The sequence below is a fragment of the Cygnus olor genome, chromosome 17 (genome assembly GCF_009769625.2).
Source record: "Cygnus olor isolate bCygOlo1 chromosome 17, bCygOlo1.pri.v2, whole genome shotgun sequence".
NCBI classification, from domain to species: domain Eukaryota; kingdom Metazoa; phylum Chordata; class Aves; order Anseriformes; family Anatidae; genus Cygnus; species Cygnus olor.
The window spans coordinates 7015784-7031782 of record NC_049185.1 but is presented as its reverse complement, the minus strand read 5'-3'; the positions used below and the strand labels follow the sequence as shown (position 1 = coordinate 7031782).

Genomic DNA, 15999 nt, shown 5'->3' with positions numbered 1-15999 from the left:
CCCTTACCAATGTAAGTCACACGTTTCTTTTTCCCGTCTTCTTTTCTGGAAAATGTTGGTTAAAAGTGACCCCAGGAGAAAACTTTCTAACAGTACAGTGATCTGGGAATGTTCTCTCTAATCTGGAAAGGTTTTGCATTAATATTAAGTAGTCTGGGTTTATTAACATAATTTTGGGCTTGTCCACCAAAACTTTGTGCCCTGCTTACAAGCCCACAGATAACACTACACTAGAGCAGCTGATTTTTTTTGCTTTCAGTGTAGGAACGGTTCCAAGTTTTTCAGCATGCAGTTCCTTTATAGAGAGATCATATTAATTTAACAGGTACTAGTCTTATGACTCGTGCTGAGTCACTCTTGCGTGCCCTCAAAGGAGCATTGTAGTAGTAATGTTATAAATAGTAATGCTATGGATAGTGGATCATGTATCGATTGAAGAGGTCAATAACCTGCTCCCAAAGCATGCCATATACTTTGCTGTATAGAGGGATGAACTGTGACACAAAAATTAAGTCTGTGGTAGAGCTGCACACAGTCTTATGATATGAGATGCTTCCTTCCTTTTACCTTTCTATGCCTGTTTGCTTTTTTTTTTTTTTTTTAGCAGTTCAAATAGGGGAAGAAGAGCTGTTTTTATTTCATTCCTATTCTTCTTCATTAAACGTACGTTTATGTTGTTTTCTTCCAAACAGGAAGGTGAAATATTTCAACGTGAAAGGGAGTTTTTCAGATCCACATACAATCCGTGGTTTAACAAAAGGAGGTAAAGAGGTGAGCTGCTTTACAGCGCACCTCAGTTCTGCAGTATTGTTCACTTCAAGCATCTCAGGTCTTCTTGTGTTGGTTTTCAGATTGGCTGGGATCTAGACAGTACTTTTCCAAACTGCTTTAGGTATTCGGTATTGTTCCAGTGAGGGAGATTTTTTTCCATCTAGAGGAGATGTTTATGAACTTGACCGTTGCCTACTGTGCCCTTAGCCCCTAACCTGTAGGTTAGGTGCTGTTACTTTTTCTTTGGTGTGATTTCTGTGTTTTGTCCTAAGCTAAACTGACTTTAATAAGCTGCTATTTGTGTACAACTGTTGTTTCCAAGTAGTCCTCAGAATCTTGTCCAGTATAGGAACAATTGTAAGCTTAATATTAAAATGAAAAGTGACAGAGAATGTATAGGAGAAACCTTCTGCCTGTATTCATTTGTTTCATCTCCAACCTTTTTTTAATGTAGTACTTACTATGTCAGATAAATAGCAGATGGTAGTGCCAGATTTCTCACATATTACTCATTTGTACATAGCTAAGATATAAAGGCAGATAAAAGGATATCAAATGCTTGATTTTTGTTTTATATTTTTGTTTGTAGACTATTCTTACTGCAGAAAAAATTGTCATTGCTACTGGAGGAAGACCAAAATATCCTATACACGTAAGTTACGCTTCCCATCTGACAACTCCAATGACTTTACTGTCTTTGTACCAGATAAGAATGAATGTTTAGAGGATTAAGGATGTCAACAAAGTAACACAAGGGGTTTCTGTACTTGTGTTGAGTGTGAAAAAATATTTTTTTGCATTAAAATTTTCAGAAAAACGCTTCCCTAGAAAACAATTTGCATTAATTTAGTATGTTGATGTTCTTAGAATCATGGAATCCTCACATACATTGGAAGAGATCTTCAAGATCATGAAATCGAACCATCAACTTGAGCTACTGAGTTCCATCACTAAACCATGTCCCTTAATGCCATGTCTACACGCCTCATATCCCTCCAGGGATGAGGACTCTGCCATTTCCCTGGGCAACTTGTTCCAATGCTTGATCACCCTCTACATGAAGGAATTCTTCTTAATATCCAATCTGGACCTACTCGCGCAAATTGAGACTGTTTCCTTGTGTCCTGTCACCTGAGAAAAGAGACTGGTGACAGTCTCCTTGCTGCAACCTTTTTTCGAGTAGCCATCAGCCTCCTCCTCTCTGGACTAAATAACATCAGCCACTCCTCCTAACTTGTTTTCTACTCCTTTCACCAGCTTAATTGCTCTTCTCTGCACACACTTGAGCAGCTCAACGTCCTTCTTGGTAGTGAGGGGCCCACCTCACTACCAAGGTAAAAGGTAGTGATACCTTTTATCAGCTTGGAACCTTTTCTCTTTCAGTTTGCCTGCTGTGTCTTATCCTGCTGTGCACCACTGTGAAAAGCCTGGCTGTCTTTTTTTGATAACTTCATCATAGCTTTGGAAAGATGTTATTAGCCATCTTTACTCCTGGTTGAACAACCCCAGTTCCCTCAGCCATTACTCACTGGTAGTGTGCTCCAGCCAACTGGCCATCTTTGTGGCCCTCTGCTGAACTTGCTTCCATCAGTCAGGTTCTGTGTTGTATTAGGAGGCCCAAAACTGGACTGTGTTCTCGATGAGGTTTAACTAGTGCTGAGTAAAAGAGAGTAATTGCTCCCTTTGGTATACTGGCTACACATCTAATACAATCCAAGGTGCTATTTGCTTTCTTTGCTGCCAGCACTGGCATTTTAGAGTCAAGATCTTACCTGTGTGTTCACAGGTTGCAGGTGCACTGGAGTATGGAATCACAAGTGATGACCTGTTCTGGTTAAAAGAATCTCCTGGAAAAACGTAAGCTACTCTACAATGGCTTTAATATATGCTGTCATTCATACTTTTTCCTTACAGCAAGGTGAAAAATGTACAAAATTGCCTTTTATATTCCAGTTTTTCTCTCCTTGTGTTTTCCATCTTGAGAATCTGTTTTGCCATGCAGCAACATCATGCTATTAATCTTCATAAGTAACTAATACATTTTTTCCCCCATAATATTCCTGTCTAAAATCAAATTATATTTAAATTTTTACCTTAGGTTAAGGTGACTTACTTGCTGTAGCAAACTTCCTTGTTTCCTCTTGGAAGTCACAAGAGGGCAGCATAAACTTAAATGAAGGCTCTACTGTCCTTATACTGTCCCTATTCTTTGCTGTGGGTATATGTGAAATTGCTTCTCAGGTAGAAACTCCGGCATAATTTTATGTTCTTTTCAGTGGTGGCACTACTGAGAACAAATCTGATGAGACAATAAGGGTACTTTTGCCCTTTCGTATGGCTTGGAAGCTATTGTTTAACTAAAATACTGAAAATTGTTTTTAGTTGAAATATGAAATTACTACAGTCTGTGTTTTACAGTGCACAGTACAGTAAGATTTGGAGTCAACGCAGCACTACAAAGCAATTTCTTTATGCAAATAACTGTGATAGGAAATGCGTATTTGCTAGCATGAAAGTCAGCTAAGTCTATTTTTACTTGTCTTGTAGTTGCAGTCTGTCACCCTAGATCAAGGATTTCACACAGAATCAGAGTAATTTAGGTTGGAAAAGACCTCTAAGATCAGCAAGACCAGCCGTTAACCTAGCACTGCCAAGTCTACCACTAAACCATGTCCCTAAACACATCTATATGTTTTTTAAATACATATTTCTGAACAGGGAAATTGTGTTTGTTGCGAGTATCTTTTATATATAAAAAATACTGGTGCTTTCAAAGAAAATAGAGCTGCCATTCATGGCCATGATTTGCTAATATAAAATTGCAATGTGTGTTAAGCTAAACATCAAATAGATAAAACAGGGGTTCATTGGTACAGTTTAAAAAGGCAACTAAATTTCCATTTGTTTGCAGTATATCAGTCACCTCTTGAATTTTGAGAGCATGATTTATGTGAGGAAATTATTTAAAAAAAAAATAAAATTATCCCTATAAGACATTTCTGTGAAAATGTGGCTTTTGTCCAGTCCCTGCTAATGCAAGTTGTAACAGTGTAATGTGGGAGTCTAGTGTTTATATGTTGCATTCCTAAGATTTAGTCAAAATAAGCCCACAGGGGGTACAGTAGCATTTCTGTGCTTTATCAGGCTGTGTCCTAGCAAACGAAGGAGGGAGTTGTTAAAGGTTTGTTTCTGACGGATTTGTTGCTGTTATAAATACTCCCAAGGTTCAGTTTAACACCTTTTGTTTTTTAGTCTGTGTTCTACTTCTTTCTTTCCCATTTCCCTCCAAATGTACATATCTCAGCTGCGAATTATATGGCTGGGGGTTGTAGAACTGTCAGTCCTGCAGTTATTCATATAAAGCACATGTGTGTGTTGGTTTTTTTTTTTTCTTAAAAGGCAAACCGTTAACCAAGCAACCATTAACCAACTTAAAAGTCCCTTAGATATACAAACACTGATGAAATTCTTGCTACTGAGATGAAGGATTTTGGCAGAGTGAATTAGAAAATTTGCCTTGAAATATGCTCAGAGTGAGTGAGAGATTGAGCAGGTGTGGTGGATGTTAGGTTCTGCTTTCAAAACTTTTCTGTTAGGCTCTGACGATGCCCAGGAACCCTTTAGTTTGTAGAAGAAACTGTGAATAATGTGCTGCTGATGTTATGAGTGGGTGCCAACTGACAGCTATTTTTTATCTAATGAAAAAGAAGAGCAAAAGAATGCATAAATTTTGTATATTCTTATTCTGTTCCCTGTAACTCCCCTCAGATATTTCTTTATGGGCAGTATGTGGCTTTTTGCAGCACTTACCTGGAGCTAGAGGCTAAAAGAGGGGATGTTCATCCATTCACAGATGAATCAGATGTCCTAATGCTGTAAAAATTATTTCCCACTGTGCTAAATTGTTTGCCAAACATAAAACCCAGACCAGGAAACTGGTAGATATTAATCTCTTGTTATGGATAAAAGAAAACGAGAAAGTTCTGTGGCTTATGCTTATAATGCTTGTGCTTCATTGCTTATGCTCCTGACTTTAAGTAACCTAGTTAAACTCTGTGATTATATGACTTTGTGATTTGAGTTTTTAAAGTAATTTCTAAATTTAAGTAATTTTCTAAAATCTATAGCTTTCCAAATGCAATTAGCAGCTTACTTTTTCCATACCCCAAACCCCATTTTTTTAACTTTTGAATATAGCAGAGAGAGGCCTGCTTTAAGAACAAAAAAAATCCCCAAAAAGTGAATGAAAGTTTTTTTCTAAAGCATGTTTCCATAGCTGAAGATCACAGTCAGAAAGAGCCTAACATTCTATACAAGCCTCTTAGTAACTAGAAATGTTGATCCTTAATGAAGTTTTTCCTAATTTAGAAATATAAGGAAAAACTTTCCTGTGGGTGGAAGTACTACTTGGAATGCATCTCCAAGCTGTGAGATTTTAACAAGCCTGAATAATACACGGGTAGCAAAGAAATGTGAGTGCAGCTTGTCCAGCGGCTGTGTCAGTGACTGGCCAGTTGGACCCACTTTTACCTCTGGAACAGGGACTGAGTGCTTTTAGGTACCCAGCACACACAGGGAACTGAGGATATGGTCAGAAGAGGGAGAAGTGCTGCAGTGTATAGGCATCTGGGGACAGGTGTAGAAACTGCAGTGCTGGAGAGCTGATAAACCTCGTAACTTAGAAGTGTTGATGGACAGACAGCTTTAGTGGTATTCATGGTTGAAAGAGCATAAAATACAGGGAGAGATGGGAACCGGAGTTTTATTCAAGATCTCAAATGGATGTATTTGGTAAACAGTAGTGTAGTTAAGTCTATTAAACAGATCATCTGTAGCTGTGTACACAATCTTTTAAAGTTAGGCAAGGCAAATATTTGGCATTTGGATAACATGATGAAAAAGCAGATGGTTATAAATCAAATTGAAATTTAGCAATGACTAAAATCTGTAAGTTCCGTTGGGAACTATAATCTACTTGATAAGAAAATGACAAATTTAATACGTACTTCTGAATGTCTTAAGTTTTCTTAAAAATACTTTAAAAGTTATTTTGTAGCTAAGATACATCTAGAGATTTTGAGATATACTTTTAATTCTGGTAAGACTGCTGCATGTCTGTATGTTTATATGTTGTACGCTGTGTCAGAGGCAATGGTGTCAGGAGGCCCTGTAAAAATGAGGCATCAGAAGCAACAGGCACTGTGCGGAGGGTGAGGGGGGAGGAACAGTGTCAATTTCCACGCCAGATGCTTCCAACTGAGGTATATATCACAGAGGACAGCTGAAGTATTTGTGATGCCTCTTAATTTTGCTAGTTGTTCTGAGTTTTTCCATGGCTTTCTTCACCTTGTCTTTCAGAATACATGTTTAAATGTCTCTTTACAATATAAAAACAATTCCTTTTGTCTTATAAACCTTTTTTTGTTTTGTTTGTTTTTAATTCTGTTAATAAAATAAGCTCAGATGTTAAAAGAGTGTCTTTGTTGGAGTTGACAAGCCACGTTCTTTCTTCCTACCTAAACTAACAATATCAGATCCACTACTCAAACCTGTGATCTTATAACTATAGATATTTAAAAAATAATTTGTTGGTTATGCAGAAGTATGCGCAAGTTCATTCCATTGCTTTATTCTTTCTTTTTTATTCAACAGGTTGGTTGTTGGAGCCAGCTGTATCCTTTGAAAAATCTGTGATTTATTATTATAAGCAGCGTAGTTGTCTTTACTATGAAAGCTTAATTTTCTGAATTCCTTTGCTCATGCCCTATAGTTAATAATAAATATAAGTTGTAATATAACAGGAAGAGTTTTATATGCAGTATCACTGTAGGAAACTAAGGTCAGCTGAGGATGAATTCTCAGGATCTTGAAAACATTCTTACCTATTAAGAAAGTATTCTAAGGCTTTGGATTTTTATTCTGTACAATAAAAGCAAGCTAAAGATGTGTGAGGAGAACTTGGTATCTCTAGATAGAAACACCACTTGTATGTGGTGTTTCTGTGTTGCGTTTCTGTGAAACCTTTGAACCCTTTCTGTGTTGCGTTTATGTGAAATTATTGTTTATATTTCTTTAATTGATACTTCACCAGATATTTCACTTGAATGTGCTGGTTTTCTAACCGGCATTGGACTAGACACTACAGTCATGATGAGAAGTATCCCACTTCGTGGGTTTGATCAGGTCAGTGCAGAACATCTTGCATTTCCGTATATATCACATATAAGGTATGTTTGATCAGTTTTGTCTCCTAAAGAAAAAGTGGCATTGGCTTCTCCAAACATTTCCTGGCATACAGTTTCTGAAGAGTAACTAAATAAATATTAGCTCATGTTTTCCTATTATATCTCTTGATCCTGTATTCAGAAAATTAAACCTTTTTTTTTTTTTTCCTCTACTTAATTGAAAACAGGATTGAAAAGATCAGGAAGCAGGGGAGAGATTTGGATTATGCCATTGCTCAAAGTATTAGCCGATTTCTTTAAAATAATCTAGAGTTGCTAAGAGATGCAGATAATGACTTTTAAAATAAATTACTGAACGTAACATGAAGTGGTTCAATGTGGAGTTCATTATGACAAATATAAATAAATCACTAAGCTGAAAGCTTTTAATGATATAAGAGCTGGAAATCTTGACTTTACTGCTTTCATAACAGTGGCAGTTATAACTAGGTATTAAAAAAAAGGTATATAGAAAGAGTGTGAGTGATTTTGGTGGAGCTATCAAGCTGGAGAAAATTACAAGCAAAAGAGAAATGTTAAGAGAAAGGATTGTGTTTCAAGATCAAGAACAATTTTGAGGAATTTTATTCAAGTGTGAGTGGTCATGATTGTGCTGTCAAAACAAAAAACAGTTTTGGCTAGAATTCCATTCCTGTATAAAGACAATAAAAGGGAATAGAATTAACAATGAGAAAAAGCAACAAAACCAAAGAAGTTTTTATACAGAATTTGTGTTAAATATAGAGTTGCTTAAATAAGCAATAGCAGGTAGTATAGCAGGCTTAGGTTAAGGACAAATTATTGGATCTAGTAAATGCATTACTTGGATGTGATTTTTGTAGCCTTTGTTCTACCAGTTAGATAGTCTATTGGTTGGTTTGATGGTCCTTTTGTTCCCTAAATCTGCAGGGAAAGTGTTTTAAAGGTGATTGTAGATCTTTGTCCCTGCGAGACTTGATACTAACGTTACTTTGAAGGAAAAGTTTCTGTAGTGTTCTTAGGAGAGTTATGGGTTTTCACTCACAGCTGCACTGAACTTTTTGTTTTTAATTTTCTAATAATTTTTTTTTCTCAAATAAGTTTGGAAAATTCCAGCTTTAAGAATGAAGACTCTGTCTTGTTAATCTCTTAAAAATAGCATTTCCAGAGTGGAAATGAATGCACATTAATTGTTCTTGGTAGCATGGATCAAGAGTGTGTTTTTTAATGCTAAATTGCAATACTGAGAAACATTTAAAGGCCAAAGTTGATCAAAGAGTGATAGAGCCTATGGGCTTGTTTTTAAGAACTGCTTTGCATACGCAGAGCATAGGAAAATATTTTAATGTGTAACAGCACAGTTTTTGAGGAGGGAACTTTGCTGTTAGAAGCAGCAGTGATAAGTAACCAATGCAGGTAGTGACAGCTCCTGGTTGCACGCCAGCTATTCCCACTTTGAAGTCTCTTCCTTAAAGCTAGTGGTATGTGTACCCGTTTTGCAAAACACTGTTTAAGAATGTGTCTTGGGAATTGCGTTCATCATTGAAGAAATCTACACCTGGAACAGCGTGAGATTTGAGCAAGCAGGGAATAGTGCTAAGAGTGCGTGGGCGGCACTTCATAAAACAGTAGGGCTTTCGTTGAGAACGTGATCTTCTGTAGGCAGCAAAATAATACAGTGGAAATTTCAAGGTTAAGAAGAAATAGAAAAAATAATTTTACTCAGTCTGTAGCCACACTGAGTCTGATGGAAACTGATTAGTGAGCTGTCATGTTTCTGAAGAGATATAACCATGTTGTTGTTTTTGTATTAGTTAAAAACAACTTCAGAAAGAAAGTTGTGTAAGTCAAGACCTTGCATGTAGCTCTTCTGCGTGAGTGGTTTTGTAAGAATATCCTTTAAGTGATAAATATATCCTTTGACAAAGTGTGACCTGAATTCCTGCAGTCAGGAGCAATGATATCTTTGGATAAACCTGTCAATGCAACACTTTACTAACTAACTGTAGTGTGGCATTATTTCAAACAAGCTCTTAAGACAAAAGCATTATTTCCTTTTGGTAGTAGAACTTTTCAGGAAGCCTTAGTGATTCATAGTTACAGCAAAGAAATGACAGGTGTCATGGCAAAGGGAAATATTTTTCTTCATTAACTTTATCAAAGTGTTTAATTCTCTCCAAGCTGCCAGAAAATGGTAATTAAGGTAATGTTAAACTAAATGTGCTCTGGATTCTATTTTTATATGTGAATCAAATGACTTATAAGCAACCTTTTTATTCAAATACTATTTCAGTTTCTTGAAAATAATTTGAATATTCAGATGCAGATACCTCTTGGAATAGAGTTGCAGGCCGTAGTAGCTCAATGAATTATCGTGTATTAACAATGCACAGTAGCTAAGTGACAAAGAATGTTTGAAATGTGTGATGGTTTTACTGGATTTCATAAAGACAGCTGAATGAAAGTTTTGCATTAAAAAGGTCATATCTAAGAATAAACATTTTTCCCCCTACTCAACAGCAAATGGCATCTTTAGTAACAGAGTACATGGAATCTTATGGCACAAAATTTTTAAAGAAATGTATCCCAACGAGAGTTGAAAAATTGGAAAGCAACAGATTACAAGTCACCTGGAAAAATACTGACTCAGGCACAGAAGAAACGGATTCCTTTGACACAGTGATGTGGGCAGTAGGTAAACTTGATTATCTTATTGTTTATTTGTAATCCTTTCCATTCTGAAAATGAAGCTCCGTCGTGTTCTGTGGGGCCAACCATTTTCGTAAGTTTAGCAACCTAAACATTGATATAATTACAATCCGTATTTAGAAACTGCAAAATGACCAGTTTGGGGGGGTTGGCTTGTGGTCTTTTTTTAGTGGACTTTTTGTGTGTGTGTGTGTGTGTAAAAGTTGGCACTCTACCCTTAAGGATTAAACACATTAACAGTTAAAGCTGGTTAATTGATGTGCAGTCGGTATGATTCATTGTTTTTCTCTGTATCAACACACCCACACCAGGTGTCTCAGATAATAGACTGGGAAACTGGGTAGTGTTGAGGATTTCCTGTCTGCAGATGTGCCAGTTACAATACTGATTGAAGAAAGTCAGCTTGTAGAGTTAGTTAAAAAGCACCCACTATTTAACTAATTGTAGGCTGAGTTATACTACGTATTTCCTTAATTTTTGTCAATACATCTTGGAATTTTACTTGGAATTTATTATAATTAATAGGATTTTCAAACCAATCAAAATATTTGAGACAACAAAATGATTTGGATACATTTTTAATGTAACTTAAAAGTTTAAATCCAAAGCTTTTGTGGGTTACTATTACAGGACTGTGTTACCTTGCTGAATGACTGTACTCAGTTATGCACCAGATCATTGAAGCAGTTCTTTCTTGGCCTTTGTTTGGTTCTGTCTGTCATGTAATGTCCTTCTGCCTTTTACTAGTGCTCTGTCTTCTACTTTTGTGAGAATTCTCCTGAATTAAGCTTCTGTGTATTTTTTTCTTTATGGAACCAATAAACTTTTAATATTATATAGTATTGCCCCTGCTCTTAAGGACACAAAAAAACTTTATATGATAGATGTCTGATGTACCTGAGCTTCAAAGCAATGGTAAGTTTGTGCACATACAGATGGAATGTAGGGTCTTTGCCCAAAGAAAAGGGTACAGACTGACACCTTTATAAATAGATGCAACTGCTGATCTGCAGAGCAAAGTTACAGGAAATCAAACTTTGTACAGAGTGCTTGTTTCAGGTGTTAGAGCACTAAAACCTGTATATTGAGTTCTGCAGCTGCAACACAGCTAATATATAACAGGAAAGGACAAATAATATTTCCATTTGAATTTGTGATAGATGGCAAAATATTACTGCTGTAGCTGGAATTTGTCCAGGTTATTCACAAAGTCCTTAGTAAACATACTGAATTACTGTTTATCTGACTGGTGTCTGACTGCATGGAGGAGCATCACTGAACTGATAATTAAACTATGCAGGCGTTTATAAAGTATTCTGGAGTGAGTTTGACAAAGAAAGTGGGATAGAATACTAGTAAATTGTTAATAGAATGATGGCCAGCAATAGATCTGAAATTTAGCTTTACAAAAGAGAGTTGTCTCCCTGATGAGGGCAGTGGAACAACCCTTCTTAAGTTCCTTTGTGATCATTGGCTTAGAGGAAAGCCACTATGCCTTTGAAATAATATTGTCTTTGCTATAAAAAAGAAATATACCTTTAGCTCCATGTAAAGTTGAACAGGTATCTGGTTTTGCACATCATGGTATGAAGCATGTTGCCCTCTGTGTCAGATCGGATGCGTGGCAGATTTATTTTGCAGTGCGGTAAAGTAAGATCATCACTATTGAATATCAAGAAAGGGTTAAGTATATGCATTTTTATAGTAGTTTTCTTGAAATCTTATAACCAAATCAGTTTGGATTAATTAAAAACAGAAATGTTGTTTGGAGATTTTCTTTGAAAAATCCCACGTGGTGAAATATGTGAGAACCTCTCTGCCAGCACCAGTAGGAAGGGGATTGGCTTTAGATTCCTCTTTGTGAAAAAAACCTTGCCATCCAGTTTTTAACCTTTGAACTGTTCAGTGAAAAATAACACATCTTGGTCGATCTCAGAAAATGGTTAGTGCTAATGTGGTGTGGTTTGCTGAGACTCTGGTTCTTTGTTCTGAACTCCCCATGTCTCTTTCTCATTAATTTTAATCCAGGACTTTCTTGATGAGATGTGTTTTCTGCAGTCCTAATGAAAGTAGTCACTCCTGTTACATCAGCCAGTGCTTTTAGTTCTTTTCCCAGTGTATAGTTCTACTGACATTCAGTCAGCCTTGCTTAATGGCTATTTTTAATGTGCTGATAATTTGTTTGCACTAAAAGGGGTGTGAATGTATGTTTTGCTTCTGGTTTTTGTTTAACCCACCCATAAACTTTGAATGTAACTCTTAAATGCTGCTTATTTTAGCAGCTTGTGACTACAAAAATCACTTCTGCATGTTGAGGAAAAGTTAAACATTAGGCTATGCCTCTAATCTGCACGTGAGAAAACATTTTGGAACCTGAAGTATAAGGTGATGTTTTAGTTGATACGTGATGGCCAGCATTTGCCTGAATGGTGTTATAAATAAACAAAAAAATGGCAGAAAAAGCTTCAAAGTAATTTTATGTAACCAGTATAATTATTTCTGCAGAATACAGGTTCTGTTCACCCATCAGTGTGTAGGAGAGATCGAAACCAGTGACCTCACTTGGCAGTGGCTGATGGGTCCTAGTTTTTGAAACTGCAGAGCCAGCCTTTAAGGCTCCACAAAACCTTTGGTTACAGCAAGGTTACTGTGGGAGAACTGATGTAAAGGTGAACTGCAGCTTTCTTTCCAGGAAGTATTTCCAGCACGCTTTACCTTGCATGGGACCTTGAGAACAAAACAAGTAACGATTGTTAGAAGTCTGCCTCATGCTGTAAGGAAAACCTCACAGCCACCCGTGTAACTAACTTGCAGTGGTTACACAGCATTTGGAGCTGCTTTTTTGTTGTTGTTCAGGTAGGACCCAAGTGAGATATCCTTGGCTTTTTGTCACCGTTGCAAGTAACTTCAGATGTACATTGGATGCTAATGCCCAGGGCTCCCGCAAGCTTTCTCCTGCTATTAGAAATGGTACAGCCTGCCTGACTTAGCAAAGCACCTAGCTGCCCCAGCACTGAATAAGGATCAGATTTTTTTTTTCCAAATTGTGGCAGACATGCTGAGAATCTATTATTAATGGATGAAATGTTCAGAAATGTAAAATTGGTACACTCTACCATCATCGGGGGTATGGGTTCTGAACTTTTTTTTAACCCTAGTTAATCTTTCTGAAGCCTTGTAATTGGAATATAGCTTATGCTGAGTTGGTCTTTATTTGTCGTTATCAGCTATGTTTTTGTGAACACCTTGGGTTTTCAGGAGGGATTTGAAGGAGGAGGGGGTAGTGGTCTTGAAACTGTTCTGGTGAATGTGTCAGGCACCCAGAACAAGATGAAAGAGAACACCAAGACTGGGAACACATCACATCTTGATTAAGGTCAAACCAAGGTCAGCTTTGGTAAAGTTATGAAGTGATGTGTAAAAATGAAAATGTATAGGGGAGAAGTGCAGAAGGCTTGGGCTTAGGTTTTATGCCAGAAAAGCCATCCTGCCACCCTGCGGTATCCTGACAGTAGCCATCTGCGGTGTCATGCCTAATGCGAAAATACTCAGTTGGCTCTAGTTTGAATTTTTCAAATGCTAGGGGGCAAACAGACATTCCAGCTTCTGTGATTAAGAAACTGCAAGAGACCTATTATAAAATTCTACAGAATTGCTGTCAGCTGCACCTTTATCACCCTGGGAGATCTTACTGTACACAGGAGTATACTGTCACACATTTACTGCTCATATTTGACTATGTCTAGTCCTATGGTTTCTTCTCAGTTTAGCTGCTTCGGTCTCTACCATTGTAGGTCCTGCACCTGAAGGTCACAGCAGCCTGATGCTGTCTTCAACTTACTCTGTGTGGAAGCGTGATTACCAGAGCCACTCCACAGATGAGAGAATGGAAATGTCACATCACAATACAACCAGCCTGGTTTGTGTCTGAGACATGTGCTTTAGTGAGTCTCTTGTCGCTAAGCTGGCTGACAGCCCCCTCAAGAAGCCATGTTGCTAGGTTTTACAAAAACAGTTTAAAAACTGTTTTTTCTTTTAAAGTTAAGCAAATGAGGGCAGGCCCCTAGAACGGGGTTCTGTGTGGTTTTCGTAGCTCTGTGGCTATTGTATAGGTCTATTGTATAGGTATGAGATTATCATGTGGTATTAAAAGTGCTAGAGGCAGGTAACCTTTTTACGGTTTGAATTGGCATCATTCTTTCTTCTAGATCTCTGGCATAATACCTTGCTGTTTTGAGTGAAAGCTAAAGCTAGTCTTGTGTCTTAAATAATCATACGCTCCTTATTCAGGAGTTTCAGGACAGTGGGCATCTTCAAACCAGAACTGTTCAAGTATCTTTGTGTTGTGTATTGCCCTGTGGATTGTAGGAATAAACTGTAAACTCATGCTTTCTTGAAGCTATAACTGTTTAAAAAAAAAAAAACATAAAACAAATGTTCTTTTTATCCAATACTATTGAAAAATGGTGAGAACTGATTCTACAACACATGTACTCAAATGTTGGGAAATCTGAGAATTTCCTATATTTGGCATTAAAACTTACCAAGCCACTTTAGCTAGTCATGAACCTAAGCTAGTGAATTTGAGGTGAAGCAAGATCAGTAATTTTAATCTTGTTTTATGGATGTGATCCAGTGTGGGTCTAAAGGCCAATAAAGGTCCAGTTTAGATTTTAATGTTTTGTTATTGCTTTTAAAAATAATATTTAGACAGTAAAGATGAGAAATTTCACTAAGTAGCAACACCTTTTTGTAACTCTTAGCTATTAATACCAAACTGTACACATGTTAAAATAGATTGGAATTGAAAGGTTAAGTGTTATCCTGCAGATTTGATAAACTCAGCTGCTGTTGTTGTCACAAGTCTTTAAATGACTCTATTGACGGGTTTTTCTTTTTTTCCCTATTTCAGTGCCTTCCATTGCGTGCTAAGTGTTCTCTTGGCTCTGCCTGGCAGGAAAAAGGGGAAACTAGAAAACCCCATTAGCTGTCCATTTGCAGAATATCCAGGCTTTACTCTCAATACACAAAGAAATACAACGGTAGGAAGTTGTTTCACATCCGAGCCAAGATAAGGTCCTGGAGGTTTATTATTTTTGTTGCCTGATAGCATCAGGACTGGGGAGCAGGGGGCAGAGAAGGAACAGCAGATCAACATCCCATGGGGACAACAGAAGGGAAGACAGACAGATAGCTGAGTGCCGACAGCTTCAGTCAGTACTCCCAGAGGAAGTGTTGGTTTCACCAGATGAAATTAATACACAGAAGTCTTTACAGAGGCATTCAGATGTGACATTGTTTGGGGGGCCTGCCTATATGGCAGATGTATAAAGCAGTGAATCATATGTTTACATATAATTAGGTCTGTATTGACAAGCCAGGTTTTCCTTTTGTTTAATAATTTCCTACATTAACATCAAAGAGCTTGTTTTTATAATGAAAACACATTTCCCTTTTTGTTTTGCTTTGCTATAGCTCTGTATTAACTTCAAACACAAAATCATGACTCACACAACAGAGATATATATATGTAGATTTAGATATGTCCATATGCGTTTATAGCCTCTAAAAATGTGTGCAATGTTATTAAGCTTCCTTCATTTGGATATATTCAGATAATCTCTGCTATACAATCTTGTGTGTCCCTAACAACGAATATCTGATATTTTCACTGTGCTTATTAACCTTCAAATACACTTGAAAAAATTATTTGTATTTAAGATTCAATTTCTGGATCAGATAGATACTCTGTAGACAGCCCAGTAGAGCTTGCATCAAGACTTTATGCAGAAGACACTGAAAATATTTTTGAAGATATGTAGGTTGAAAAGTAATTTAGAGAGAGAATAGTCATATGGAAGAGAGAGGACTTAAAATCTTTGGAAGAGGAAGCTGTAATAAAATCCAAGTTCAGTAGAACTTTGCCTAATTTGGTTTTTAAATACATTGAAATGGTAGTTTTAAATTCTACAGAATGGTTATATGGAGCTTGAGCTAAATATTAAATATTTCAGCATTAAGGACTTGAGAGCAAAGTTGATGAACTTTATCACCCAGGCTGAGGGAACTAAAAAAGATTTTAAATATCAGATAACAAGAAAAGAGGACTTCAGGAACGTTTGACACTGAATGGAATTACTAATCATTTGTATCCGCAAGTGTGCACAACAGGCTATTTGTTAATATTGAGTGCCATTCAGTTAGTGTTTATTAGAAACTTTCAGCATAAAGTTGCTTTATTACATATATATTTATGGCACTTAAGCAAATATTGCACATTTAGAATCTGTAATAAATTTTAAACCGTCTGGGTTTT

At 36.9% G+C, this 15999-nt stretch overlaps 1 protein-coding gene across 2 annotated transcripts in view; it reads left to right on the top strand.

Moving 5' to 3' along the window:
- The window catches only part of TXNRD2 (thioredoxin reductase 2), a 33486-nt gene that overhangs the window by 3415 nt on the left and 14072 nt on the right, over positions 1-15999 (top strand). For both annotated transcript variants that reach the window (XM_040576717.1, XM_040576719.1), the window contains exons 6-11: positions 693-771; positions 1361-1423; positions 2558-2628; positions 6424-6443; positions 6863-6954; positions 9495-9669. In XM_040576717.1, coding sequence (XP_040432651.1) covers positions 693-771; positions 1361-1423; positions 2558-2628; positions 6424-6443; positions 6863-6954; positions 9495-9669 — 500 coding nt within the window. The remainder of the gene's footprint in view (positions 1-692; positions 772-1360; positions 1424-2557; positions 2629-6423; positions 6444-6862; positions 6955-9494; positions 9670-15999) is intronic.